Source organism: Piliocolobus tephrosceles, chromosome 16 (genome assembly GCF_002776525.5).
Source record: "Piliocolobus tephrosceles isolate RC106 chromosome 16, ASM277652v3, whole genome shotgun sequence".
Classification (NCBI taxonomy): domain Eukaryota; kingdom Metazoa; phylum Chordata; class Mammalia; order Primates; family Cercopithecidae; genus Piliocolobus; species Piliocolobus tephrosceles.
In genome coordinates this window covers 11,972,095-11,998,998 of record NC_045449.1, presented here as the reverse complement: position 1 = coordinate 11,998,998, position 26,904 = coordinate 11,972,095, and the positions used below count along the sequence as shown (strand labels likewise).

Here is a 26,904-nt window from a genome sequence, read left to right as displayed (position 1 = left end):
GAAACCTCTTTAAACTACTCCTAGATGTTCTAAAGCACAACTGGGTGTCTGTTCCAATGCAATAAACAAAGATAAGGGAGATCCTAGAGATCCTTTTGGTCTAAAGAGAGCCCTTTAAACTTAAAACATGTGATTCCAAAATGCTTAAGCCCCAAAATGTTATCTGCATTCATCACTATTTATTTCCAGTGTTAACATTTAAGGTAGTGTTTCTTCTTGACAATTGTGATATGTTATAAAGATAAAAGGGCTGTTCTTTCAGAATAACAATTGTACTGAATACATTCTAAATGATTCAGTACACTGAGAGCACTCAACCATAACTCACCATCATGAAAACACAGAATATTTACCAGAATATCTACTTCTGTTTGTCAAATTCATATACACAACATGATTTTGACACAAGCCGGCCACACTTCTAAGAATATCCCTAGAGTATCAAAAAGACTTATCGTGTCTAGTAGAATCCAAACCTGATGAAAATTTAAAAGGTAGCCACACATTTTTCCTTTGCTCTTTCTTTGTACCCTTTGGCTATCCAGTTTAATCTTTCATTTTAAAAGCCAAGGGGCAAAATGTTAGTGGGTACAAGAGTCTCCATTATAATATGCATTTTCTGTCAGAAATATTTATAATTTTAATCAATGATAATTAAAAATCAAGGTTTCCTGTTCAGGTTGTCTCCTCATCCTCCAAGAATCCCCTCAAAATCCTTTTTTAAAGGAAATAAGCAATAAACAAATTAAAAGAATTAAATTTCCAAATGCCTAAGAGTAGATAAAAATGTATCACAAAGAAAAACTAATTGATTTCAAGAGAAGGAACTCTAGTTTACAAGACTGATCAGCTAACTGCATAGAATGCAGGACCTTGTATAGACCTTACTTCAAACTATTAAAAATAAAAAAACTAATGAGGTCATCTGCTTATTTGATGATATTAAAGAATTATTTATTCTACTAGATGTAGCAATGGTACTATGATTATGTCTTTAAAAAGCAGCTCTTATCTTTTATAAATGCATACGAAAATATTTATAGATTGCATAACATCTGAGATTTGGTTAAAACTAAGGGGTTGGAGGAAAAGATAAAACAACACTGGCCATGCTATTAACTGCTGAAGCTGTTAAAGCTGATTGACAGTAAAGACAGATTCATCTACCACTTTACTTTTACTTTTGCAATTTTCCATAATAAAAGGTTTAAAAATAAACAGAGAAAAAAAACTATAACCTGTAACAGATGGTAGGAGGCAGACAGGCAGTGAATATGAGAGATAAATCATGGTCCCAATAGAACCCTGGATCAGAGAGAATTCATGGTCAGAAGAAATGAAGGCCTAGAAACCGGAGTTAATTAAACTTCTTTCTGTAAGGAAGGTCTAGGCCAGGCACTTTGGGAGGCTGAGGAGGGAGGATCCCTTGAGTCTAGGAGTTTAAGACCAGCCTGGGCAATATAGTGAGACTCTGCCACTTAAAAACACACACACACACACACACACACACAAGAAAATCTAGTTAGTTCCACTTTTCCTCTTTACTCTTCCCCTAAAATAAAAAGGGGATATGTTTTCAAAGAAAACAAACATATCTGGAGAGAACCAGGCTTCCTAAACTAATGAGAAAGAAAAGGGTCAGAAAAACTGACCCTTGAGGAAATCGGTAACTGAAACAACAGAAAAGAATTTTTAAATTCCCTATTTTGCATCCATAAATTAAGAATAGAATCCTAAGAAAATGCCACAATCAACTCTTGGAAATTAAAACTGATTGCCAAGATTCCATAGAGGGGATGGAAAATAAAGAAAATCTCCCAGGATACAGAGTAAGAAAACAATGAGATGGAACACATTTTTTTACAGTCTAAGATACAGGGGATACAGACAGTCCAGCATCCTAGTAACACAAGTTTCAGGAGAAGGTGATAGGAAAAACATGAAGGAATGTACCAAAAGGAAAGCAGCAGCAATTTTCCCAGAAAAAGAGATACATGAATCTTTAAAAGGGTTAATCTGATACATGGGAAGATGATGCAATTTGAGGCTTATCCTCATATAATTACAGAATATCAAGAATAAAGAAAACACGCTAAAAGCTTCCAGTGAGAGAGAGAAATAGGTAATCTATAAATAACATCTCTGCTACAATTAAACACATCTACACGTGGTTCCTAAAACTTCTCTTGTACATATGCGCTCACCAGAATGCCACTGTCTCTTGTCTTCACTTAACCTTCCCTGCCTGGCTTTTGAAACACAGTAAAATCTTGTTCTTCCGGGAAACATTTCATCACGCAGGTTATCTAAAATGATTTCCTCTCGTGCACCTTTAATCTAACATTCACTCCATATTACCTTATGCCTTACTAAAATTACCACAGCCAATTGTCACTTCTTGGAATTTTATTTAAACTGTTGGTTCTCAGAAAAAAAGAACACTTTAATCTTGCAAAGGATCCTGCAATCCAGGAGATATCAAATGCCAAGGAGATCTGAAACCAGATCCTGTGACATATCTTAACTTCATTAGGTTGCTTATTTCATCTTATCTTTTCCTAAATTCATGAACAAGTTTTATATTCACATCCGTAATTATTAAAGTTCAAGGAAATTTTAGGAGAAAAAAAACATATAAATGGTAAGAGATATCTTATTTCAAAACTCCCACAAACTACAAGTTATGTTTTTCTAATTGCAAGTACTAATCCTAAACAGAAACTAACAATGGCTTTTAGTGCTGATGGCAAACAACTCAGAGGAAGAGTACAAAAGAATACCTTTTGGAAGGGGCTGGGAAGGTAGAGGAGATAATGCTGTTCTGAGTAATAAAACAGTTATCTCTGACCAGTAACAATGCTAGCAGTTACCTATTCCTAACCCAGAACAATTGACCTGTACAATAAAAAACTTCCAACAAAGTCTGGGTCTCAAATTTTTACATACCAGAATCAAGCTCTAAAGATTCTACCATAAGGTAAAAATACCTATCACCATGTCCTTTCAAACTTTAAATACTTGCTGAGAAGAAACAAAGGATGAGAAACCTAGCTGGCTATAGGTTTATTATAAAACATTAGTTAAGAACAAAACAAAACAAAACAAAACCTGAACTCAACTTTGGAAGACAGTTTTTTTCCACCCTGTGTTTACTATTGTTTTAAAAATTTTGCTCCATGAATTCCACATACATAAAGAGACTGCAGAGGGAAGACAGTACAAATAGATGAATGTTTTTCCAGTTCTAATTTAAGTCAGGTTGTCTTTCTCCTTGTCCAAAAAGCCTTTGGAAAAAGAAAGATCTGGTAAGTTTGGTGATTACTGCTACATCCTTTCCTTCTTAGACTTCAAACATATGGTTCAGCTAGTAACTACAGTAACAGAAATGAGCTACGTTAAATAATTAGTTTTGCACTAGCTTTCACTACAATTCTAAGAAATAAGGAAGGAGGTTCTTTTAAGAATTGTTTCCTTGCTGCTGAAATTCTGACTAATTAATAAGTACTAAGTTTCCTTCCTCAAGAGAGCCCCTACTTGATGTTTCAGAGAAGGTAAAAAGGGTGGGATTCTAGGCTGAGCTCTGACAAGAAGTATAAAATTATGAACACTAATCTAATAAAATTGATAGATAATTGAGAAAAATAAATTGTTACTACACTTTTTATTTAAAATATCTTTCATTCCCTCTAAGGCTACAAGTAAAAGTATAAGCATACATATACATACACACACCCCACTCCCTTCTAGACATTGCTGTTTTAAAAATATTTTAAGCATCTCTTTTGCAAGACCCTACCTTCTACCAATTTGTTACTGTTTGTAAATACAATGCATACCAAATTCTGAAAGAAGAGAAAATAGCAATAAAAGTGCTTCTTTGGGAAGAATAAAAGTATTTTAAGCTTAATAAGGTCTAGATGCAAATTGTTGAGAAATTATTTTTTTTTTAAATAATGTATCTGTCAGCTTTTTAGTCATACCTTACACCACTTGCTTTATAGTTCTCAATATCGAAACTGGCTCAAAATTATTTTTATGGACATGGTTATAAAAGTACAGCCACTGGCCTTCATTTTCATGATAGGTTAGGATGGGAAATAAGAAGAGATTTTTTAATATTTCACATCACTTAGATTCAACTGAAGGCTAATGTAAAATAGTGTTCTGAAGGTATTGTTTTATATTAACTAAGATGCTCTCATAATATTTTCACTAAGACGCTACAATATTATTTATATTGTTTAATTTAAAAATCCAGTAAATGAAATAACCACTGATATCTGTAACTCATATGTACACAATTCTTTTAATTTACTATGACATGGAAATCTTGCAGAAATCTAGCTTATTAAGATGGGTCTCTATTTTGTCACTAAGTGGTGAAGATTTGTACAGTTGGACAGAAGACAGTTAAATTTCCTAAATGCAACTTGCAATTTAACTGGAACTCCAGAAGGAAAAGAATAAACAATATTCCCAGAGAGTTTAGTCAGAGAAATTACACTGACATCTCATAATTGGAAAAATTCATAAAATACAATAACTTTAAAATATTTGCTTGAGTTGAGCCTTTTATTTGATTACCAAGAATACTCACATGTGTGGGTTTTGAACTCCTGTAGGATTGGGATTCAGAGTAAACCTTGCTGTAGATTTGAAAGGTGGATTTGCAAAATTCAACTTCAGTGCTTTGCGTTTACCTGAGAAATAACAAATAAAAAGTAAAAGTTTCAAGTACTACAAAGCAGGTACTATTCTGAGGGCATAAGAAAGTCACACCAAAAGGCAAGAGAACTTGCTTTAACAAACAGTTAATATAGGACAATATTTTGAAAGGCAATGAGGAATTTCTCAGAACTAAGAAAAAATAAAGTTGTTACTAACTACAAATCATTCACTAGGCTATGATACAATAGATAGAATGCTTATCACTTCAAGTTTCCATTATTCAGGGAAGTTAATACTTTTGCAAATGAAAATACTATTATAAAAATCAATTATCTCAGCAGATATACTGAAAAATTCTAAAAATATTACCATCTATCCAGTGTTATACTTAACGCCCTCAGTTTAATAAATATCATTTTCCTTCATTTTAATTAATATAAACTGTTAACAGAGTGAAGAATCTGAAAAATTGCTAAAAACATCACAGTAGAGTAAACTTCAAGTTAGTAACACAAGTATTCTAAATAATTATTTCCACAAAGCTGTTTCCTTGGAGTAGGAAGGGAAGAGGTACCAACGTTTTTTATTACCCAAGTAAAACAACCATTGTAGAAGAGCAGAAAATGCAAAAAGAGATCAAATATATTAAAAATGTTACATATACATCTATACAATACATAAGGTTAAAATTTTACATAAACTTATCAATCCAAGTACCTCAAAATAATCAGTTTACTTTCTATTGCAGACTTTTTTCTATACATAGATACGGACATGTATTTTTTCACTACAATTGAAATCACACCATGAAACTACTTTGTAAAATGCTTTATTCATTGACATTTCTTTCTATATCAGTAAGTCTTACAGAATCATTTCTTTAGGACTTATAAGGATACTTTGTAACAGAATTCAATTTTTTAAGCATTTGCAGCATATCTTGGTTTCACATTCACCTTAGGGACACTTTTTCCTGCACTCACTCTCTAGAGTTTATTATACAGTTAACTAACTACTCAAAAAACATCTCTGCAATCCAAACACTTTCTGACCTCAGTGGATGAGGATTTAATAGAGGGTTCAAACTGTAAACGTGAGACCTGAAAATCTGACAGAGCCACACTGGATGGAAGATGGCAAAGAGACAAGAGCACAGAGCTCCTTGCCATGGCTCCTAGATGAGCTTTCAAAGATGAGCCTCCTTTCTACCAGATCATGTGACTTCCTGTGAAGACCAGACACATCCATTTTCAGAAATAAGGATAGTACAGTATGACTTTTCCACATAACGTAGAGGAAGGACATTCAAACAACATGTGCAAAGGGTACACTGGGAAAAATAGCAGATATGAGTGTATTTAAAAAAAACAAAACAAAACCCTCAGTATATTACCAAAAAAAAAAAAAAAAACTAAAAAAATGAAACCTTGGGAAAATTCTTGCAATACAAAAATAAGTAGCTCTAAATTATACAAAGACATCATACAAACCAAGAAAAACAGAAAAAAAGTGATAAGAATATGAGCAGTAAAGACAAATTAAGAGAAAAAATATAAAAAGGCACTAACACCAAAAACATTTTAAGCTTTTGTTCATGTGAAAATGGCAAAGTTTGAAGGTTTTATATTATATATACATAATAATAACATGATGATCAGAATGGCTAGGCAAAATAATCACTATTAAGATATATTGCTGGTAGAAAAACTTTCTGTGAAAGGTTCAGCAATACATAACAAAAGTTAAGGTATTTTTGGTAAATATGCTGTTTTACTTCTTGAAAACTTTTCTTTAGAAAATATTTAAATACAGAGGATTACTCCCAGGTCTTGAAACCAAATGGAATTTGCCCTGGGTAATAACTCAGTTTTACCCATGCCTGATTTAAATGATTTTGGTAATGGCTTTAGGTGAGATTTACATTTGAGTTAATACTGTAATGAGTCAGAATTTTGGAGGCGCTGGGGTAGGGTAAATGTATTTTGCACATGGGAAGGATATGAATATTTGGGGCCCAGAAAGCAGACTGTAGTGGGCTGAATGGTGGTCCCCAAAGATACTAAGCTCCTAATCTCTGGAACCTGAACCTGTGAATTACCTTAATATGGCAAATTGTTTACAGAAAAGATTAAGTTAAGGAATTTTGCTATCATAATTTGAAGAAACTCAATCTTTACAAATTCCTCAAATCAAAAACTGAGCATATGTCATGTAGTTTGTGTTTGAAGCCATCTGGCACATCATCCATTATCTCCATGTGAAGAAAAACGAAAATAAGACTCAGATAAAATGCAAGACAAGGACAGAACAAAGAACTATTGCGAAAACTATCGAAAGAAAAACAAAAATTGGTCCTTTCTTCAAAAGCCCAATTTGACAGAATAGTAGCTAACCTTACCAGATAAACAATAAAATATATTACAACAATTAAAACTTAAGCTGTTTTCTTGAACATAAATATTTATACTGAATACACAGAGATTCTTTTTCAGCACTGCATTCACATTTAAATAAAAACTATATTGAAAGCTTTAAAGGCCATTAACTTCATAAATGTACACCATGATTAACAGAATGTGATTTAAGTTACATAAATTAGATTTAAACACATTCTACACTTCAGAGACATCTGCAATTGTCTTGAAAAAGTCCAAATTTATATACTGATCATTTACTAACAAAATACACTAAACAATTCTGTAAGTTTCGAAGGCTTTCCAAGTAAAGATCACTCAGAGCCTAAAACAAGTGCCAAGGAGACTGGCACATGATCAAGTTACACTGCTGGGTCTCATCTGTGTACCCCAACTCTTCAAATACTGGTCAGTTTAAGATAAACTTCTAAGGCAGTTTTGAGGAGAAAAAGGAAGGCCCCAAAATGTCAACCGATGGTGAGACTCAAGAAAAGTAGAAAAATAGCTTTTACAATACTCAGGAGAAGCTATTTCTGGCTATCTGGAGGCATCTTCTCTCCCATTCACTTTCTCTAAGTACCAGAGCCTCTACTGGGGTGGGGTCCTTCTCTCCTTTACTTCTTTTTCAAGGGTCCCTCAAAAAAATCAAACTGAAAGGCAATCTATCCCCATGTATTCAGATACTTTTAATGACAAAAAATTACAAGCAAATAGGACATTAATATCATTTTTTTTTCAAAAACCTGAAACAACTTTCACAGGGAGAAAGGAGGGAAGTGATACTATAAAGGACCTGTGAAGATTTTTAGATGCTAACAAAGATTGAAATATCTGTACAACAGGGTTTAAAATAACTGATCAAAAACATTATGAATTTGTGATTATAATAACCCCTTTGGTGGGGCTGTCATATAATCAATTTCTAACCAGTCAACACAGATAAACATCGTCCCTTTGACAACAGCAGGAAAGAAACGAGGCATCAAACATCCTAAAATATCTATACAGAAGGGGTTTCCTGCGAGGGATTCTCTGTATACCTTAAACCTTACATCTGTGCCTGATACAGAAAACACTTTCAAATGTTTATTGATTTGAGAATAAAGTTGACATGGACAGCCTCAGACAACTTAAGTCTATATGATTATTGGCTGGAGTAAATCTTTGTTGTTTGCAAACAAGGACCCTGACTTAGGAAAACAGTACCTGTCCTCATCACACTTCCAAAGCACTGTTCTACCCCTCAAAGAAACACTGCCTACCTTTTTTCATGCTATGGCTTGTTTGGAAAATAAGAACACTTGTTCAACATGCTGGGAAAATTAGAACTGCAGCTGGCCCAGAGGCTAGCCTAGGCATTGAGCAGTCCTGTCCCCACTCAGTCACTCCAAGGCTGAGGGGAACAATCTGTCAGAATCATCCTTGAACTTTTGGTTTCAAAACTCTGCCTTAAGAGAACAGCCAGCACCATTCAAACAAGCTTTCCAAAGCATCTGCACACAGTGTCTTCCTCAAACTTCTCATGAGAAAAGCACTCCCAAACACGGAATCATCAAGAACATTAAGAACTGTAATCCTGTAGAAAGGGTTGGTCAAGTGTATCCACACTCACTGAGGCCTAGGAATATCCTTTGTCTAACTGTGAGCAACTCACTGACTCACAGAATATTGAAGTTGGAGGGAAGACACTTTCTAGGTTTATTTAGCTTTAAAAACAAGATGATAAAGAGCCCTAAACATTCTCACTCCACCAACTTCTCAAGCAATACAACCCTTTTTAACATCGCTTTCCACAACCAGCTAAGCTGAGCATAGTTTGGTTCGATCTTGGCCAAAAACCCCAACAGGGCAGTTGAGAGTTCACTACTCAATACAAAATCTATGGCATCTCTGCAATCTAGGTTACCAAAAATATCCCTTCTTCACCTTTTACAGGACAGCAAAAGGTGTCAGTTCCTCTACTAACAATCAGCATTATTTAGTTTCCAAAAACATCAGTCTGGCCCTCAGGGAGAAACACTATTTACACTCTGCTCACCTCACCATCCTCTCTCATCCTCAAGTCTGTTTCCATCAAATTGTAAACAATTTTCTGCTTTAAAATTTTAACTACCTTGATTTATCTTTGAACTCTGCAAATCACCTATAACAGTACCTCAGGCAAAATAGCAGTTCCACAAATATATATTAAATTACAAATATTAGTAAGATTGTTTTCTTATCAACATTTCACTGCTCCCCCATCCCCCACCTAATGGGCTTGTTTTGTTCCATTATATCATAGGAAAGCAAGATTCTGTTACCTGTATGGTCAGAATCAGAGAACTAGAATCACTGGAATCCTCCCGCCCAGCCTGTAAGAATGGAGACCATCTCTACAACATTTTAGCCAATCCGCCTATCTTCAACACCACTGATATCACCATATTCGAGAGCCCTTGTTTAACATCTGTTGTAGTAATAGCAAAGTACTTTATTGTCCATGGTAATGAAGATCACTGAAGGACCTACAATAGCTGCCTCTACAGTATAGCCTTTTAGATATAATGATGAGTTCACTGTGGGTTATTTGGTAGATTGTCACAAAAATAACCACCAAGGAATCACAGCTCCCTGAGTCCATACCCATCTGCAAAGGGATCTTGCTCCTCCTTCCATAAACAGGTAAAGTCTATTTCTCTACCTTTTGAATCTGGGCTGGCCCTGGGGCTTGATGTAACCACAATATTATAGCAGAAGTAATACTGTATGATTTCCAAATCTAAGCCCTTTATGAGGCCTTGCAGCTTCCACTTTCACCCTCCTGGAAAGCTACCCTGAGTTTAAATGTGAAGCAGCTCAGTCTATTCTCTTTGATGAAAGACCATGTAGAACAAAAGGCCCAGCAGTCCCAGTCATCCTAACAGACCTACTAAATACATATAAGTGAGCTCAGGTGAGACAGAACCAGCACTCAACTAATGAAAAGAATCATAAAAATTAAATAGTTGCTCTTTTAAGCCAACTACTCACATGCAAAAGGAGCCTGGAAGGAATAATCAAAAAACAATCTGAATCAATCCCTTTTAGGGAACACCCACTGACACCACAGGGTATTCCCTCAAACCAACCACACCAAAAAGAGGAAACTAGAACTGCAGTGTACAAGTCATTCACAGAATACCTTTAAGAATATTGGTACTTGACCTGCAAGTATTCAGAATATCACATCGCAGAGAGGGGAGCTGTCATTTAAATTCTCATTTCTTCCTTGGCTCTCTCTGTCACTATCTTATTTTCAAAACAGAAAGATTATCTGGAATAATTTTTTAATTATCTGTAATCACTGGTTGTGAAATGAGAAACACAATTCCAACTGTGCAACTTTAGAGTCAAACAATTTCAGAAATGAAGTAATAAAGTGGTAGAAAAAAACTTACTTTCATTTCTCTTTTCTCCCTAAATTACTACGGTAATGAGAGACCTAACATTTCATAAGCTCAAAAGAAAAAGACATGTTAGGTCAGGCGTGGTGGCTCATGCCTGTAGTCCCAGCACTTTGGGAGGCTGAGGCGGGTGGATCACCTGAGCTCAGGAGTTCAAGACCAGCCAGGCCAACATGGTGAAACCCCATCTCCACTAAAAATACAAAAATTAGCTGGAAGCGGTGGCAGATGCCTGTAATCCAGCTACTCGGGAGGCTGAGGCAGTAGTAATCACTCAAACCCAGGAGGCGGAGGTTGCAGAGAGCCCAGATTGCGCCATCGCACTCCAGCCTGGGTGACAAGAGTGAAACTGCATCTAAATAAATAAATAAATAGAAATAAAGAAAGAAAAAGAGATGTTACACTTGCAATATCAGTATTCCATATATCCATGTATTAAGTGAGTTGCTATCAGCTAATATTATATTGCCCATATCTCCCTGCCGGCAACCCTTGATACCTAAGAGTGAGCAATTACTAAAACACTCATAAAATCTCACTCAGAACTTTGAACTCTCATCTTTAAAGCACTGTTACGCATCCACACAGCTAAGCATTTTGGAAACTAGATGGTTCTGAGTTTATTTAAGAAATCAAGTAAATATCCCAACAGCAACTTTCAGCACATTTTACACTTTTGTGTGTAAAATGGATTTTTAGAAAGCCCAATATAATACTTTACACAAGTGCAGAAATACCACAATTACAAACAAGTTACTATGCCAGGCAGTGGAGGTGAACAATAGATAAGGCAGCTGACCCCTCCACAAAGACTGTTTCGTTGGGCATTCTGCCAAAAAATTAAAAAGCAATGTGAGGCCAGACATGGTGACTCACACCTATAATCCCAGCATTTTGGGAGGCCAAAGCAAAAGGATTGTTTGAGCCCATGAGTTCAAAAGCAGCCTGGGCAACATAGTGAGATCCTGTCACAAAACAAAAAAAAAAAAAGAAAAAGAAATGTAGTACAAGGAGGTTAAAGGGCAGGAATAGGGAAGAAAGTTCTTTTGCTAGATGTCAAATGATCACCACTGAAAATACTAGTAACACTGAAATACTAATAAAAATAAAAACAGGAATATTTCTGTGGTCTAGTAAACTACACATCTGTGAAACCAGGATAAAAACAATCCCCTACTTGGCAGTACTGTTGTGATAAGGATCAATATACCTTAAATATGCTACAATAGTTGGCAAACAGTAGACATGAAAAGTGGTAACTACTATGATATTAGTTACAAGTACATATTAAAACCTAAGTGAGAAATTATTAAATTATTTACAGAAGAAAACTGGAAAATGTTTGATAGCGTTTAAACCAACAAAATATATTAGCAACAAAGAATTCAGCTTTCTTTGTAGATTTGTTTAAAACCACTTTCCCATAAAAATCCTATTCCTATCCTAAACCAGGATCCTTCCTAATTGTACTAAATTAGAAACCAGAAAAAGCAATAAAGACTAGCAGTGCCAATCGCCCTAGTTTTGAAGCTCAACTCTGCTACTTACTAGCTATATAGTATCTCTTGGGCAAATGACTTCACCCGTCTGCCTCAGTGCCATACCTGCCAAAGGGGATACCTGCCAAATGGGATACCCATGGGGCACTGTGAGGAGTAAAGACATTACTATGCGTAACAGAGTCAGCTAGATATCAATTCCAGCTTTATTATCAATTATGATCGTTGTCTATGTTTATGATGGCCAAGTCCTAAACTAAGGTAAAAGTAGATTACTAACAGCCATGCTTCCTAAATATTAAACATTTTGCTCATCTGACGGGCTTGGGCCTCAGAGGCTCTGCTGCCAAAGAAAAAAACAAAATAATTCACCCTCAGCATTTCTGGCCTCTGGCAAAAGATTCATAGTCCTTTTCTTGGGTAGAAAAAAAAAATTTAACCCAGAATACCAAGGATTATGTTATTCCTCTATCAGTTCCTGAAAGGGTACTGCTTTGACAACAAAAGGCTTAACAGCTCCTATCAGATTCTTAGAACACTAGACAAAGGCAAAAGCAGCATTCTACTTGTAGAATACCTCTTACTATGGGGTCCTTGTTTGGTTAACAAAAGTCTTCAGGGAGAGTTTGAAGGCTTAAAAGCCTGAACTCACTTCCAAGCTGTTCATCTAACAAGGAAAAGAAAACTTTAACTCATTTCAGTTATAATGAAATAAGGGGTTTATGAAGCTTCATGGAATGAAGCTCCCAAAACACCCTATACTCCTTTTAAACCTATTAACAGAAACTCACAACTGATTCATCCATTCTCTGATTCAGCTAACCATCAATGCCATTGATTATAATAGTCCCTCTCTGATCTCCAGTTATTTCACATCAGTTAAACAGTGCCATCATTATGGGATTCTACAGCCAGCCACACCTTTGAGCTATCACTTAAAGCCAGTAACAGCATCACTTTCTATCAGACTCTGAGCCAGATGTCTACTACCAACAAGCAAATATATAATTCCACACGCTAAACTGAAAATCTCTCTGGCCAAGTCATGATTAGTATGACCCCATAAAAATTACCCAGGGAGCCACTAATCCAAGAAGGCCCTACTGTAGTTTAAATTGCTGCTAAATTTAACAACATTTTAATCACCAACAAAATATAAAAAGCTTATCCAAAATAACCCCTAAACCCCAACTCCATGTTCCAATGATTTTGCAAGGAGACTTCATGGGAACCTAAGAGTTGGAATTCCACAATTACAAAACTACTCTGAGAAGGTTCCAAATGGATACCCAAAAGGAGGTAGCTAGTTATTTCCACCTTTGGTTCAAGGGAGAAGAGAATGTATTAATAGTTCTCTGAATCCTTAATCTGTCCCTAGCTCATTTAAGGAGTTCTCTTATACCATCATCCTTCACAGCCCTTAATAAGAACAGCCTAATCTGCTATATATCCGCACTGATTCCATTCACATAGAAGCACTACTGCTATACATGTGCTGAGAGTTCTAGCCAGGAAGAGGAAACATTTGTAGCATATCAAGAGTCAGTTCTCAGCATTTCATCCAGATGCTCAGACCATTTTTAAATCCATGTGATGCCTAAAACTCTGGCAAATCCAAAGGGCATTTGTGTTTTTAAGCCTCGAACTTGTGAATGTATCAACAGAAATCCCATGAAGACAAGTGAGACACAAACCCAAACTGATCAACCCCAACAAAATTTTCTATGTACAGCAGTCAACAGTGGTCTCTTACTTCGTAATACACAGGCCACTTTCATAACCTCTGCCTCCTAATCAAACTCAATATTCTAACTAAGCTCCTCCTGAGCACCCCAGTTTCAAGTTACTGTCTCACAATGTACCAAGAACAAGATACTCGGATTTCTGGAAAACCATCCACATAACTGATGCTTATTTTTTTGGTAGCGATCTTACTAATGGAACAAGGAATATAACATGCAAACTTACGAAAGCTATGCCAAGAAAAGTCATAAGGCTTGTTCTGGTTTCCATCTATATCCCAGAGCCCAAAGAGTGGCTTCTAGTCTGACCTCACTGTACAGACAGAGGCACATATCAGATACTCTTTGAAGAACAGCTTGCTTGAACCCTAGCAAGGAACCAAGTGCCCACACGTCTCACATCACATTTATTTTTCCTGCTTGGTAAATGCCACGACAGCCTATCACCACTCTATTTTAACGACTTTTCACCACCCGTAAGTGAAATAAAAACATTAATCATATTTTATAACTATAACATCAACATTTTTCCAATCAGTGCTTCCAAAACGTTTTTATATGTGCATATGAAAAAAAATGTGTACAACACAATGAAAGAAATATAAGGCTGTTCTTGACTCAAGGATAATGACACAGAGCTCTAGTGAGTGGCCACAGGGCTAAGGGAATCCATATTTCAGCCTACAGGTTAAGTACTCACAACAACACACAAATTGAGGAGCTACCAAATGTGGTATTAAACACATACTTTTGGTTCTGTCCCCATTTCCCCGCACACAACTGCTTAAATTCTTGGAATTTCCAAGGTGATGTATTTTTTGGATGCTAATGAGTTGACTGACGACTGGCAGCACCAGCAGCTTCAGAAAGACCAGCAAATTAACCCCAAAGGAGGGTTGTGGGAACCCTAACTGGGAGCTGGACAGTCAGAAGTTCTGAAGGCCCAGACTTAACAACTGGTATCTGAAGTGGGGGCAGTCTTGTGGGATTGAGCCCTCAACCTGTGGGATCTGACACTATCTCCAGTGTGAGAATTGAACTGGAGGAACCCAGCTGGTATCTGCTGCAGAAGTGATTGCATATTTGCTGGTGGGGAAAAATCCCCCATATTTTGTCACAAAGTCTTCTATGTTGACTGTTGTTGTATGGTGTGAAAGCAGAGGAAAAAAGTTTGAGTTTTTTCCTTACATCAAAACAATCAGATGACTTCTCCTTCTTGGCAAGTTTATAACATTGTAAGTAATAATGTTATTAACTCTACAAGAAAGTCAGACTGGTCATAAGTCTAAGTAATTAACTCTTCTGCACTTCAATTCTATATGAACTTCATTAGCAAGTAGATTAGAATAAAGAAAGCTATAAGATGAAGACAACTTCCTAGTGTAAGTACCCATTTGCTCCAAGGAAACAAAACATGTTCATCCTTTTCACAACACAAAAACCAGCCATCCAGTAGACAACACATTATTGGGTTACCACTCTTCTTCCCAGATAGATTCAAAGCTGTGGGCCAATTGTGTGCAAGGCAGTTTTGCTACAGAAGTACCTGTAGTATAATGAAAAATATAATTGCATTTTGCCTTTGTCCCAGGTTTGGGGCATAGAGATTCTAAAACCCTTAGAATTTCCTGAGTGACAGGAGTGTCTTTTGTTACCGATAATGTGGCCCTTTCAGCCATACCCCAGTTTGTGCAAGTGTCTGGTAACTCTCCGAGGGCCCCTATATAACTTCAGGATAGGGGCTGGTCACCAGAAAAAAACAACCAAGTGAGTAGCCTGTTAAAACTTTCAGCTGCCACGCCCCCATACACACACCCCCAGGAAGGAGAAAAGGACTCGAGACTGAGTTCAATCACCAATGGCCAATGATACAATCAATCACGCCTACCTAATAAAACCTCCATAAAAACCCCTAACAATAGGGTTTGGGGAGCTTCCAGATTGGTAAATGAATCAAGGACAGTGTGCCCGGAAAGGTCACAGAACTTCTGTGCTACCTCCCTGTCCCCTCATTCCCAATACCTTGACCTATACAAGGTCCTATCTCTTCCATTTGGCTCTTCAAACCTTTATAATAAGCCAGTAACAGTAATAAAGTTCTTTCCTGAGTTCTGTAAGACATTCTAGCAAATTATCAAACTTGATGGGGGGTGTGGTCAAGTTTGATAATGGGAATCCCCAAATCTGTAGTCATCCAAGTAGGAGTATAAGTATCCTGAACACCCTATTTGTGACTAGCCTCCTAAGTGAGGATAATCTCGAAGCACTGAGTCCTTTAACTTGTGAGATCTGATGCTAACTCCAGGTAAATAGTGTCAGAAATGAATTCAATTGTTGGATACATGATTGTTGTCAGAGAACTGGAGAATTGCTTAGTGTCAGAAAACACCCCAAGGTGTCAATACTGAAAATATAAAATAAAAATTTCCTTATTTCCATTAATATTGGTAATTGGTTTTTATAACTATCCAAATACATAAACAAGCCTAAAAACAAGTAAAACAAATTCCAAGTGAATTAGAGATAAAGTGGCAAGATATGGTTTATGAATATATTTTTCTCCATCATATATCAATAGTTCATTTACAAACTGATGTGAAAATATTATCAAGGATTATCAAGCCAGATGTCCTTCAAATACCTAGCAGGCTCCTGACTTCAAGAACATCCTCTAAAAGTGAAGAAAGAGCACGTATGTCCACATCCTCCTTGCTCAGGAAAGTTAGAGAGTACCTTCCTTCCTTTCGACTCCATAGAGAATCACAGTTTTTTGTTTGTTTGTTTGTTTGTTTTCTGACAGAAGGTCTCACTCTGTTGCCCAGGCTGGAGTGCAGCGGCATGATCATGTCTCACTGCGGCTTTCACCTCTCAAGCTTAAACGACACTCCCACCGCAGCCTCCTGGGTAGCTGGGATTACAGGCCACCATGCCTAGCTAATTTTTGTATTTTTTGTAGAGAAGAGGTTTCACCATGTTGCCCAGGTTCAGTGAATTTTTTATTCCAAGCTGACTTCTCTCCACCCTCCAGGGCACGCCTGACTACCTTGTCCAATTGACCAATTACTTTATCCTCAAAGCAAACAATTCATACCACTACTTTACCTGTAATAACTGTTTTTCACCATGATGTGTCCTTAGGAATCCAGAAAGGCAAAAGAATAATTAAGTCATATACATAATTTTGTTTATATTTTAATTTAATTAAGACCATTTAGAGAGGTCTTATAATAACCTGTTACCAGTACATGGCTCTTTTTTTTGTTTGTTTTTCTGGTTTTTTTTTTTTTTTTTTTTGAGACAGAATTTTGTTCTTGTTGCCCAGGCTGGAGTGCAATGGCACGATCTCGGCTCACTGCAACCTCCACCTCCTGGGTTCAAGCAATTCTCCTGCTTCAGCCTCCCAAGTAGCTGGGACTATGGGTGCCCGGCACCACACCCAGCTAATTTTTGTATTTTTAGTAGAGACGGGGTTTCGCCATGTTGGCCAGGCTGGTCTCAAACTCCTGACCTGAGATGATCCATCCGCCTCAGCATCCCAAAGTGCTAAGATTACAGGCATGAGCCACCATGCCCAGCCTCCATCTGCATGACTTTTGACCATTGGAAATCTGACAGAACATTCTAATGAGTCCGATAACTCAGTTCTTCTCGTAACAGCACCTGTCATTTAGTAGGAACTCAAATATTCCTTCAATAAATAACGAATTGAAGCTCAAATGTTTGATTTAACATCTTGAGGACAAACAGTTTCACTAAGAGACACAATAGAGTGTTTTATCCGTATTTCCTGATGGGTCCAATCTGTTGTTTCTTTCTTTTCCTCATTCATCAAAACATGCATTAACTGGATGTTATGCAGGTTCTCTCAAAAAGTTACCAGAAGCTTTTGGTAGAAAAATGCTAACAATAGAACTTCATGACACAAAAATTAGTCAGACATCTTCTGGCTTTGAAAAAGATATGTGGCATTTTTAACTGCCATGAGTCATAAGACATGTGGCGATCTTTTGTATACTCCACCAACTTTCCATTTCAGTGCTGCATTACACTATATAATCATTTTTAAGAAATGTTAGGTAACAATTCACAGTCAAATTTAAATCAAAATCCAACTATGTCACTACAAAAGCAAATCACAGAGGTAGAAAATGAGCAGGCATCTTCCACACAAAGGTAATACTGTAATAATCAGCAATGTTATGCTCCTCTTCCCATCCGAATGGCTTCTTTTGACCCTCATTAAGTAACTCCCAATTTCAAAAACATTAACATGTGAATGACACTTTTATTTCCTAGTGGACATAATAAAAAACTATTTGCTGCCCATAAATGTATTCTACAAATTGAAAGTTTTAAAAGGCTGGACTAAATTAAGAATAATCAAGAGCATAAATGGAATTCAAAGAATATATGCTGCATTCTATCTACTTCATATGTATATAGTACATGAAAGAATCTCGACTGAAATGTTTCTAATTTGTTCCTTACAAAGACCCAAAAAGAAAATCAAAAGAGCAAATTAGTTGTAGAACATTATGAGAGAGACTTTAATAATTTAGTTAAAGTTACATGAAGGAACAGGAATAGGAAAAAAGGAAAGCTGGTTATGAAATTATTACTGCTAAAGGGTGAATGACACCAACTGGACAATATACTGGTCATTAAAAGGAAATTACTAATTAAAAGTAGGTCATCAGATTTTTATTATTCAATCTTGGATGAGAAATCCTATTCACTTCTAATTCTCACAAAACTGACTTCTGATGACTCAATCTGATTCCCAAGGATTGGGAAGGCAATGCCCTGAAGGGTCTGAGCATTCTAAGCACTGAACACAAATTTTAAAAGCTGGACTCTGATGTGGGATTGATCTTCACTTGGCGGGACTAGTATTGCCTAACCACTGGCTCCTCAACTTCACCAGAGAACATCTTATTACTGGACATGTCTTTTGATTGTCTGCAAAGATTAACGAGCCCTAATGAACGGGTCAACTCATGTTCCAGGGTATAAAGGACAGGTCTCCAGTTTTCATTGTATCCAAATACAGAGCATCCCAATAAATATTTGTACATCATATGTGTGCATGTAAATATACTTTCATATCCTTCACCACTGGCACAGTTAAGTCAGAGATGATCAAGGCTTAACTACAATTTGCTTTCAGTGGTATGCCCCAAACACAAATTTTGTCTTTTTTTGGCTGGATACAACTACTATCTGCAAAGCCCACAAATGTCTGAAAATGAGAGTTAACCTATTCCTAAGAAAATAATTAATGTACACAAGGTTAATGGCCAAAACTACCAGATGAAAGGCTGACGGAGAACTTTACACTATATGGATCACACTGGCAGCACCTAAGCCCACTGGTTTATCTTAACAAGAGCTCCAACAAGAAATCATATGCCTCCTGATATGATACAACAGGAAGCGCACAGCACCGCCTATGAAGTAAGTGTTCTTGCCAAAAACCTGACCAAGTTTCTGTAACTACCAGTTAAAGGTAAAAACAGGGCATGAAGGAACATGTTAAACACTAAAAGGATGCAATCAGCCAAATTTGAAATGTATAAAATGCTACAAAGTAAATTAACCAATTTTTTCAATGAATAAATGGTAAGGAAAAGAGAGAAGAGGGAAATACCATAGACTTAAAGAAACTTAAGAGACATATCAACCAAATACAATGTGTGCAGAGACCTTGCTGAGGTCTCAACTAGAACAAATTAACTGTAAATAAAGCATTAACAAAGTTTTTGGGGAAATGTGAACATTGAGTAGCTATCTAGTAATATTGTTTTGTTCATTTAAGATAATTGTATCAAGGTTATATACTTAAGAGTCCTTATCACTTAGAAGACATGTAACATATTTATATGAATAAAATAATGATAATCAGAATTTGCTTTAAAGTGTTTCAGTAGAGATAGCTGGAGGGAGGAAGAATAAGATTGGTTATATGTTGGTAATTGTTGATGCTATATAATGGGTACATGGGCGTTCATTATACTACTCTCTTTTTGTATATGTTTGAAATTTTCTACTATTAAAAGTTTTCAAAAATTAAATGTTCTTTCTTCTAACCCTGCCAAAAAGAAAGTGGGGTGAGGGTGCATAAAAATTTTGCTAACAGTGCCTGTTTGTCCTTACGACAGTCTGTACGCAGTGTGTCCTCACAGAGTTCACGGCTGTGCCACCTTGTCCACTGACTTCACAGGTCTCCTTCCTACCAATCTTCTTCAGCTGTACCCAGGCACATAAGTCATTTGAGAATCATGGAGCAATTTATTCATTTTATCTCTCTAGGCCAGTAGAGTTTTAGGTTTTCGCCAAACATTTTTTCCCTAGTGGTAGATCCGGTGTTCCTAACTTCATAGCAACACAAATCTTTCTACTTTAATGTTCAGTAAGGCTTACTGGATAACCTTAATAAGCCTTATAAACGGCTGACCAAGATATAAATGGTAGGTCCAGATCTCATAACCCAGTGCAAATGAAGACTCCTCAAAAGCCGTTTGATTTAGAAAATCATTCCTGTAAGTGCCAACTGCTTTCAAGAATTAGTAAAACACTAAGGTTTACAACGTGTAAACTGTGACCAGACCAAGGTCACACAGTTCTGCCCCTTATTAGCTGTATGACTTTGGAAATTTTATTTAACCTCTCTGTGCTTCAGTTTCCTCATCTATACTATGATACCTACTTCATAAGGTTGTCGTGAGAATTAAAGGAGTTAATATAAAGCGCTTAGAGCAGGGTTTGACACACATTCAGAGTTATTATTTCTACCACACAGCCCCTATACATGCTCAGTCTCTCAAAGAACATACACTTCTTCAGAGTAGGGTCTAGATTTAATTCATCTTTAAGGATCCCACTGCTTCTTATCATTGGTAATATCTTTATCCATCTATTGAAGATATATACAGATGCAGATTTGTTAACTGTTACATTTGTGCCTCTCTTTCCTTATCCTTAAAAGAGCTTCTCTAAAAGGGAGTGAATATGTTCGTATGCACTTGATTTTCCTTTCTGATTAATGTTCATTTGGCATTTCTACCTAGAGAAAATGAACACCAAGAAGAAGCCACAAGTTTTTTTAGGGCATCTTATTAACCGGACATTTTTGCCTAGATTCGGAACTCATAAAACCATGTAGTGATAATCCAAATATTTACTACACCTTATCTGAAAATCATCACCCTAAATGTATGAGCTAAATTGAAAACCACTTTAACTGGATTCAGTTGGGAATACTCTCTGGAAACTTCCATATCATTTCTACTCTGTGTCTGTTCAATTCTGAAAGTTTTGTCAACATCCCTTTGTTGCTAGTAGTAAAGTTCAAGTGGCATATAAATGAAAACTTTCTGCAGCGTGGGAAAGCCCTATTTAATTATTTTCTTATCAAAAATGTCACACATTAAGCATCCCCAAATTATTTTAAGGTGCAATAGCTGTTAGAAACCTTCCTTCTCCTAGCATCAAAAAGCATTTTCAGGACAAATTCATGCTCCCATCATTTCCAAGGTCAAAGACAACTAAGCAATATTCCCTTTAGAATAGTAGAAGGTATAAGCATAAAGTATGAGAGGAATAGGTGAATCCTGACTCTGGAATATATCACTTCTACAGTTTCTGGGCTTTAACTAGTATAAAAACTTTTTTTCCAAGCAGATGGACTTCCCATTGACAATTTATCATGGTCCCCAGAATATATAGTAATGAATATTAGATGTTAGTCTAGCTTATGGCTAATCCTACAAAAGTCTCATTTTTCAACTAACTTCATTATCTATATATATATATATAAACTTATATAAACTGTATAAACCTCCAAGAGCAGTAAATGACATTTTGTTTCTTAGGATTGCTAACAAATTCAGTTGAATTTAATAATTTCCAAATGATGTAATTTTTGTCCCTGGCTGCAGATTTTTGCTACATAAAATGAGGAATTAGAAATTTAACCAGCTGAATTTTGTAAGTTCTTAGTTTTAAATGCAGAACAACTTAACCTTCCCTCCACTCCTTACTTTTCCTGTCTTCCTCTATTCCACTCCAATAAAGTCAAAATATCATTTACAGACACTTCTTAACAGGTCAGTAAACTTCGTATCTTTCCCAAATTTCTTGGAAGATTCACAAAACATCCTTCTTCCTCTTTATGGTTTCCTTTTTATTATTACCAATTTAAAAAACAATTAGGGATACTTTTAAATCAGCCTGCAGGATGTCTCTTTTTTTTTCCTCCAAATATACTGATGTGCAGTGCCACCAAAACCCACCACCACCTGTACTCTAATTTCAATTCGCAGCACCCAGAACAATAGCTCTGGAGCATCTAATCTTCTAAATAAACATCCTGTTGCTATGCAAACACTTCCAAGTTAAACAATTTTTTAAAAGCACAAAGTTTTTAAGGCCACCAAAAATGTAAAAGACAAAGCTACAGAAACTTAACGCTACCCAAAATATTTAGAGCTCCAGAACTCTTCAGCCATGAACTGATAATATACTACAGTTAAAAAAAAAACAAAAACGGGGTGGGGGGGAGGATGGTGATAGATAAAGAGCTAAAAGTACCTTTGGGTGAAAAATAAATTATTAAAAGAGTATTTGCCAAACACCTAGCTACTATCACTCTGATTAGCACACAATTCGGTTAGGCATTTTCCGGGGAAAATCCCTATGCCCAAGGATCCTTAACGAGTCACGATTCTCATCTGAAAAAAAAAAAAAATTAGAATGCTGACAACACTAAGGTAAACTCAATTCACAAAAGCATTTCTCAAAAACTATGTTTCTAAAAAAGGGGGCTTCTGTCACGAGTGGCACACGTTGGGCAACTCAGTTGCTCTTCACGAGGAATCAACATCAGGAGGTTTTGGAAGAACGATTTTTTGGTAGTTGAGTAGCTTGTGAAAAAAAATGTTTTCAGGCAAATCCTCATCCCTCCTCAAAAAAAAAAAAAAAAAAAGAAAAACTGGTTTTATAAAGCAAGTAAGTCATATTCTAAACAACTGTGTTCACAGGTTAGCTCATTAAAGTCAGTGAGATATGGTCAGAAATTATATAAATACCTTTACATGTACAAAAACATTATCTTCAAATAACTGATAAATTAATCAACTTTCTAAGACAGAACCTCTACACTTATAACTCTACATTTACAAATGGAAAAATATTTTTTTCCCTAAAGTATTCTTACATTGAGACTTCAGAAAAATTTAATGATCCAACAGTATTAAAGAAAACATGACACTATAGTCTTAAATAAATATAACTTGAAGTTTATTTTATCTAAAATAAACATATATTTAGAAAATAAACTGAAAAGTAGATAAATGCATAAACCATAATCTATAAAAGGAAGACTGTGAGGAGCAGAGTGAATTTTTATTGAATTTCTATAGAAATCTGTTTCCCAAATTAAACATGTAATCTCTATTTGTGCATGTAAATATATACACACACATCTCCAATAAAACTCCACTGACTTGTAACAGGCAACTGTAATAAAGTGATTAAAAGACAGTGATGTAGCAATAAAAAGAGCAAAAACTACGTGAAGTCAAACAATGAAAAAAATTAATCCTTCAGAGCTTCCATTAGTCATCAGAATCATCTTACAACAAATCTTTTTTATTTGTGATAGATTTGAGCATTTGAAGAAGCCAGTACTCAAGACTTATCAGACTTGAATATCTAATTTTGTGCTTTTTGCCCCATACCTTCCTACAACTACTGTATGACATATAGTTCTTTTTAACAAATTAAACATAAGTTTATCCAATAATTCTGAAATATCCTTAGAATAAAAGTGGAGATTCCACACATACAGTGTGCCCAACAGTGGAGAAATAAGTCCTTTGATGATTTCAAGTCTTCACTTTCATTTGTATTTTATTTTTTTGAGATGGAGTTATTTATTTATTTTGAGACAGAGTTTCGCTTTTGTTGACCAGGCTGGAGTGCCATGGCACGATCTCAGCTCATTGCAACCTCTGCCTCCCAGGTTCAAGCGATTCTCCTGCCTCAGACTCCCAAGTAGCTGGGATTACAGGCATGTGTCACCTCGCCCAGCTAACTTTGTATTTTTAGTAGAGGCGGAGTTTCTCCATGTTGGTCAGACTGGTCTTGAACTCCCAACCTTAGGTGATCTGCCTGCTGTGGCCTCCCAAAGTGCTGGGATTACAGGCATAAGCCACCGTGCCCAGCCCAAGCCAAATTTTAAAGAAATGAGTGACCACTTTTACCACAGAGTTAATGTCTGTATTCCAGAGCAAACCAGCAGATTGTCTGCAAAAATTACAGATTTGCACTTTTAATTTTTTAAGTCATGCAAATCACAGGACCAGATTTAGAAGTGTTAATATATGTAAGCAACTGAGAACTTACACTAAAATATAGGTACTGATAGTACAAAAACACACACTGTCAACTTAGGGCTGGCCATCTCTATCAAGTCTCCAGCTCCCCTCCCTGATGTGTACACTCCCATTCCCTGAGTCTTTCACTGAGGGCTGAGCCAGCACAGACACATCTGCTTAACTCCAAAGTAGGGTAGGCCCATTGCTGGATCCCTAAGACATGGTGTTCAATCAAGAAAGCAGTTATCATGAGACTCTCAGCACCCTTTATGCTCATTCTCTCTCATGAGATAACAGCAGGATCAAAGGTGCCCAGGACAGATCCACTCCTGCACCATCCTCACCCTGGTTCCAGCTAAAAATCAATTAGTACGTAACATCAGGGGTTGAACACTTATGTAATCAATGAAGGATCAACTCTAGTCTACTACACTATGAGCTTAGTGTAGGCCCTGCTAAGGGCAGAGGCCTATTCCTGTACTGTATTCATTTCTGTACCAAGAATCTCGCTTACTGTATGGTTTCTAGGTGTCCAATATGTGATTCGTGAATGAATGTATATAAATAACTGTGTTGAATCCCAAAAGCTGGAAAATAAAGAGGAGCCTTCCAACGGGAAGAGGCAGAAATAAAAAGAGAGATGTGAAAAGCGAGGAGAAGGCAGCCACAGTATAAAGAGACGGTGAGGGCAATCAAGGTGAATAATCAAAGTGGGAATACGTATGCCCCTCCACCACATAATTAAGTTCTAATAGGTTCCGCTGTCCCAAGCCTCCATTGTTAAATTCTTCCATATGTATCAAAGCAGGCCGAACTGCAAACCTATCATATCTATAACGACAAAAACAGAGCCATTTAGAACAAAGGCATTTTTAATCCACATACAAAGCTACTGATAGACACTGCATATACAATCTTACTATAATCAATGTTTCTCTTGTTTTATATCTACAATAGAACTAAGTTAAATAAAAGAACAATAATGTGAATACAACTTAAAATTTTTAAAAAGTCAGGCCAGGTGTGGTAGCTCATGCCTGTAATCTCAGCACTATGGAAGGCCGAAGTGCAACTGCTTAAAGCCAGGAGTTCGAGACCAGCCTGGGCAATGTAGCAACATTCCATTTCTACAAAAAAATTTTAAATGAGCTGGCTGTGGTGGCATACAGTTGTAGTTCCAGCTGCTTGGGAGGCTGAGGTAGGAAAATCACTTGAACCCGGGAATTCCAGGCTGGGCTCCAACTTGAGCAGCACAGTGAGACCCTGTCTCCAAACTGAACAAAATACAAGACAGTCTTTTTCATTAATTAGATTTTAGGTTAAAATACAAATAAAAGCTAAACACTGTCTGGCTAAATATTAAGTAGACATTTTTAAAAGTCAAAGCTAAAAATTATCACAGTGAACGTGTCAAAATTAAAAACATAAAATAGAAGTTGTAACTTCATTACATATAGATATGTATCATATATAAAGGTTCACTATGAGCAGGAAATCATATTATTTTTAGTCCCTTATTTAAGGCAAGGGAGGAGTAACAGTAATGAACCAATTAAAAAAACTTTTATCCTAGGGTCTAACTGCTTGATCTCTACAGTTACACTGTGGGTGAACCATTCAAGAAATAAATTTTTGCTAACTACATTTCAAAGGCATCATAACAATCAACCAGTGGAAACTATACATTCTCATTCCAAAAAAATTTTAAACATAGAAATGTTTTTTCCAGGTTAATTTTTTTTGCCTTTGAATCAATTTACTCAAGAATGATACATATCAAAGCATCATTCTTCTCCAGTTCATGAATAAAAAGCAGAAGACAAAACGACCTATATCACATTTTGGTATATTTTTATGTTAACTGGAGAGTAGTCTCCTTGAGATGAGATTTTTTTAACTGTACTTCATACAGATGACATTTAAGCTTAAATGCTTTTTCTTTTTGGCCAGGTGCAGTGGCTCACACCTGTAATCTTGGCATTTTGAGAGGCCAAGAAAGGAGGATCTCTTGAGCCCAGGAGTTCGAAACTAGCCTAGGCAACAAAGCGAGACGCTGTCTCTACAAAAAAGTTTAAAGTCAGTCTGGCATGCTAGCATGCATCTGTAGTCCCCGTTACTCAGGAGGCTGAGACAGGAGGATCGCTTGAGGGAGGTCAAGGCTGCAGTGAGCTATGACTGCATCACTGCACTCCAGCCTGAACAACAGAGTGGGACCCTGTCTCGAAATAAAATAAAATGCAAGGTTTATAACTTTTTTTAATATAGAAAGTCTATTTTGTATTATATGAAGACTAGTGTCCTAATACAGAATAAGGATGGTGAGGGAGGCAAGAGAAAAACACTGTTTTGTTTTAAGGAAAAAAATTACAAATATATTCAATGTATGGTTTATAATAATTTAATTTTAAAGCATAAGATCTCTGAAAATAGCTCTATACTTTCTGCGCCACGATCTTAAAAGTGAATTCTCTTTGATTTGTAATTTAAATTAGGGTTAAGTCTGAATACCTAGATATACTCTTCTATACCTAAATACATATTTCCATATTATATACATCTAAATACCCATATATATTTTGCTATTTCAATTTCAAGTGAAAAAAGTACAATTTACAATCAAGAATATAATTTTTTTTAATATCTGGAAGAATGAAAAATGGAAGCTCTTTGAATGTAAAATTGCCAAGGCTAGTTAGCTGAAACAATAGTGGACACATTCCCAATACCAAGATGGATATGAAAAAAATAAATAGCGTAATATCATAAAATTTGTAGCTTAC

The 26,904-nt window shown here is 36.2% G+C and overlaps 1 protein-coding gene and 1 non-coding gene across 4 annotated transcripts in view; one reads left to right on the top strand and one right to left on the bottom strand.

Annotated features, from left to right (window-relative positions):
* Positions 1-26,904, bottom strand: part of MAP2K4 (mitogen-activated protein kinase kinase 4) — a 120,206-nt gene that overhangs the window by 81,838 nt on the left and 11,464 nt on the right. For 2 of the 3 annotated variants that reach the window (XM_023188092.2, XM_023188094.2), the window contains one exon: positions 4,598-4,700. The exons of the other annotated variant lie outside the window; for it this stretch is intronic. In XM_023188092.2, coding sequence (XP_023043860.1) covers positions 4,598-4,700 — 103 coding nt within the window. The remainder of the gene's footprint in view (positions 1-4,597; positions 4,701-26,904) is intronic. 3 annotated transcript variants of the gene reach the window in all.
* LOC111523496 lies at positions 22,563-22,700 on the top strand. Its single transcript, XR_002725541.1, has one exon. It is a non-coding gene; the product is annotated as a U11 spliceosomal RNA (small nuclear RNA).